Below are 2,203 nucleotides of genomic sequence, written 5' to 3' on the forward strand. Positions count from 1 at the left end.
TGGTGGTCAGCAAATATTTACATCAAAAGAAGAAGACATGTTTAAGGCATATGCAATAAAATCATCTGAGTTTGGTTTTCCTGTTGATAAATATGATTTAAGAGGCATAGTAAAAGGGTATTTTGAGAAAAAAGGCGTTGTTATACCTCAGTTCAAAAATAATTTTCCAGGTGGCGATTGGATTCGATCTTTTTTAAAAAGAAATCCAGAACTCACAGTAAGATTTGCAAGCAACATAAAGCGAATGAGAGCAGAAATAGGAACGATTGTGATTGATAACTAATTTATAAATCTATCAAATGAAATAAGTAATATATCACTTGATAATATATGGAATTATGATGAAACCAATCTCAGTGATGATCCAGGTAAAAAAAAATATTAACAAAGCGTGGATGTAAGTATCCTGAACGCATAATTAATTCTACAAAGACCTCGTTCTCTGTAATGTTTTGTGGCAATGCTAATGGTGAATTGCTACCACCTTATGTTGTTTACAAAGCTGAGTCGTTATGGAATACATGGATGGAACATGGGCCACCAAAAGCATGTTATAACAGATCAAAAAGTGGTTGGTTTGACTCAACATGTTTTGAGGACTGGTTTTTCTCTTTACTTCTTCCAAGACTTAAGAAGGCTCAAGGAAGAAGTGTCATTATAGGTGATAACGTATCTTCACATTTGACCATTGCAGTACTGGATGCATGTCAAAGCAATAACATAGGATTTGTGGCATTACCAGCAAACTCTACACATCTCACGCAGCCATTAGATGTTGCCTACTTTAGACCTATGAAGATTAACTGGCGCAAAATATTATGTGAATGGAAGGAGAAAGGAAAAGGAAGGAGAGTTGCTTCTCTTCCTAAAGATGAATTTCCTAGACTTTTAGACCGTTTAATTACCAACTTAAATGAACATGGGAATGATAACCTTAGAGCTGGTTTTCGCAAAACTGGAATTTTTCCATTAGACAAGTCTCAAGTGCTTTCACGACTACCATGTTGTAATGTAGGTTTAGACTCAACTACTGATTTAGTAAGCCAATCATTTTTTGATCATTTATGTAAGTCACTGGATAATCCCTCAGATGGTTCTAAAAAACCAAAGCGACGTAAAGTATGTGCTGTCCCAGGTAAAAGCTTATGTTCAAACAGATATATCATCTTGTGTTATAAATGAAAATAATAAATTAAATTCAAATAATGTAGATAGATCAGTATTATAAATACAATTGAGACCAACAACATTGACTTTGCTGGCCCAAGTACAAATACTGGAACTACTGAGACTTCTAATCTAAGTTTAGTCGTAGAAAGTCATACAGAATCTTTAGATCATTCAGCATTAGGGAAAAAGAACTTTCAAAATATTGATAAAACAAAAAATGTTTGTAAAAAGGAGAAATTGTTAAATCTTGTAGAGAATTGTTATGTAATTGTTAAATGCAATGGAGAGTTAAATCCTGGACAGGTTTGTTTATTTATTTTGAATTATTTATATTTAGCTAATCAATTAGTAAACTTTATAACTAATTATTTTAATAACTAATATTATTTAATGTAATAACTATTGAATAATTTTAAAGTAACTTTCGAAATTTTTTTTTCTGCAGTTGAAAAAATTAAGAAAAAATGGAGTAGAAATTACTATTATGAAAAAAAATGGACTTAACTGGAAATGGTCACTACCAGCAGTGCAACTTTTTTTTCCCCAGTCTGAAATAGTCGATTTTATTGAGGAACCAAAGAAAATTTCGAAAAGAGGAATTTATTCAGTTCCAGAACTTTTTCACTAAATTTTTTAAAACATTTATTTAGTCATTTTTGTTTACTTTATACCTAAACTGTTTTGTTTACTTGGTACCTATACTTGTTTAGTTTGTACCTATATTTTATTTACTGTATACAAGAACTTTGTTACTAAATCTTTTTTTGTCACTTTATTTTTGTAAATTTATTTTCTTTGCCTAAATATTGTTGTTTTTATTGTTGTTTTGCTTCCTTTAGTCCCTTTTTACAGGGTTGGGCCAAAGTCACCCTAACACACAAGGCAACTTTGGCCCACCATTTAAACCACCCAAAAGATACTTCAGGTAAATAATTTTCAAATGGGAGACATAGTTCTAACTGTCCTTTCTATGTACTTCTAATAGTACTTAGTGTTTGAGGAAATAACTTTTGTGGCTTTCATGCAATAGACA

At 31.3% G+C, this 2,203-nt stretch overlaps 1 protein-coding gene across 1 annotated transcript; it reads left to right on the plus strand.

Annotated features, from left to right (window-relative positions):
* Positions 1-292: 292 nt before the first annotated feature.
* LOC136089316 (uncharacterized) lies at positions 293-1,986 on the plus strand. The gene is made up of 2 exons (XM_065815270.1): positions 293-1,473; positions 1,616-1,986. Exon 1 carries the CDS (start codon positions 448-450, stop codon positions 1,180-1,182), a length of 735 nt encoding a protein of 244 aa, XP_065671342.1. The 5' UTR covers positions 293-447; the 3' UTR covers positions 1,183-1,473; positions 1,616-1,986.
* Positions 1,987-2,203: the final 217 nt, after the last annotated feature.

This window comes from Hydra vulgaris, chromosome 13 (genome assembly GCF_038396675.1).
Source record: "Hydra vulgaris chromosome 13, alternate assembly HydraT2T_AEP".
NCBI lineage: Eukaryota > Metazoa > Cnidaria > Hydrozoa > Anthoathecata > Hydridae > Hydra > Hydra vulgaris.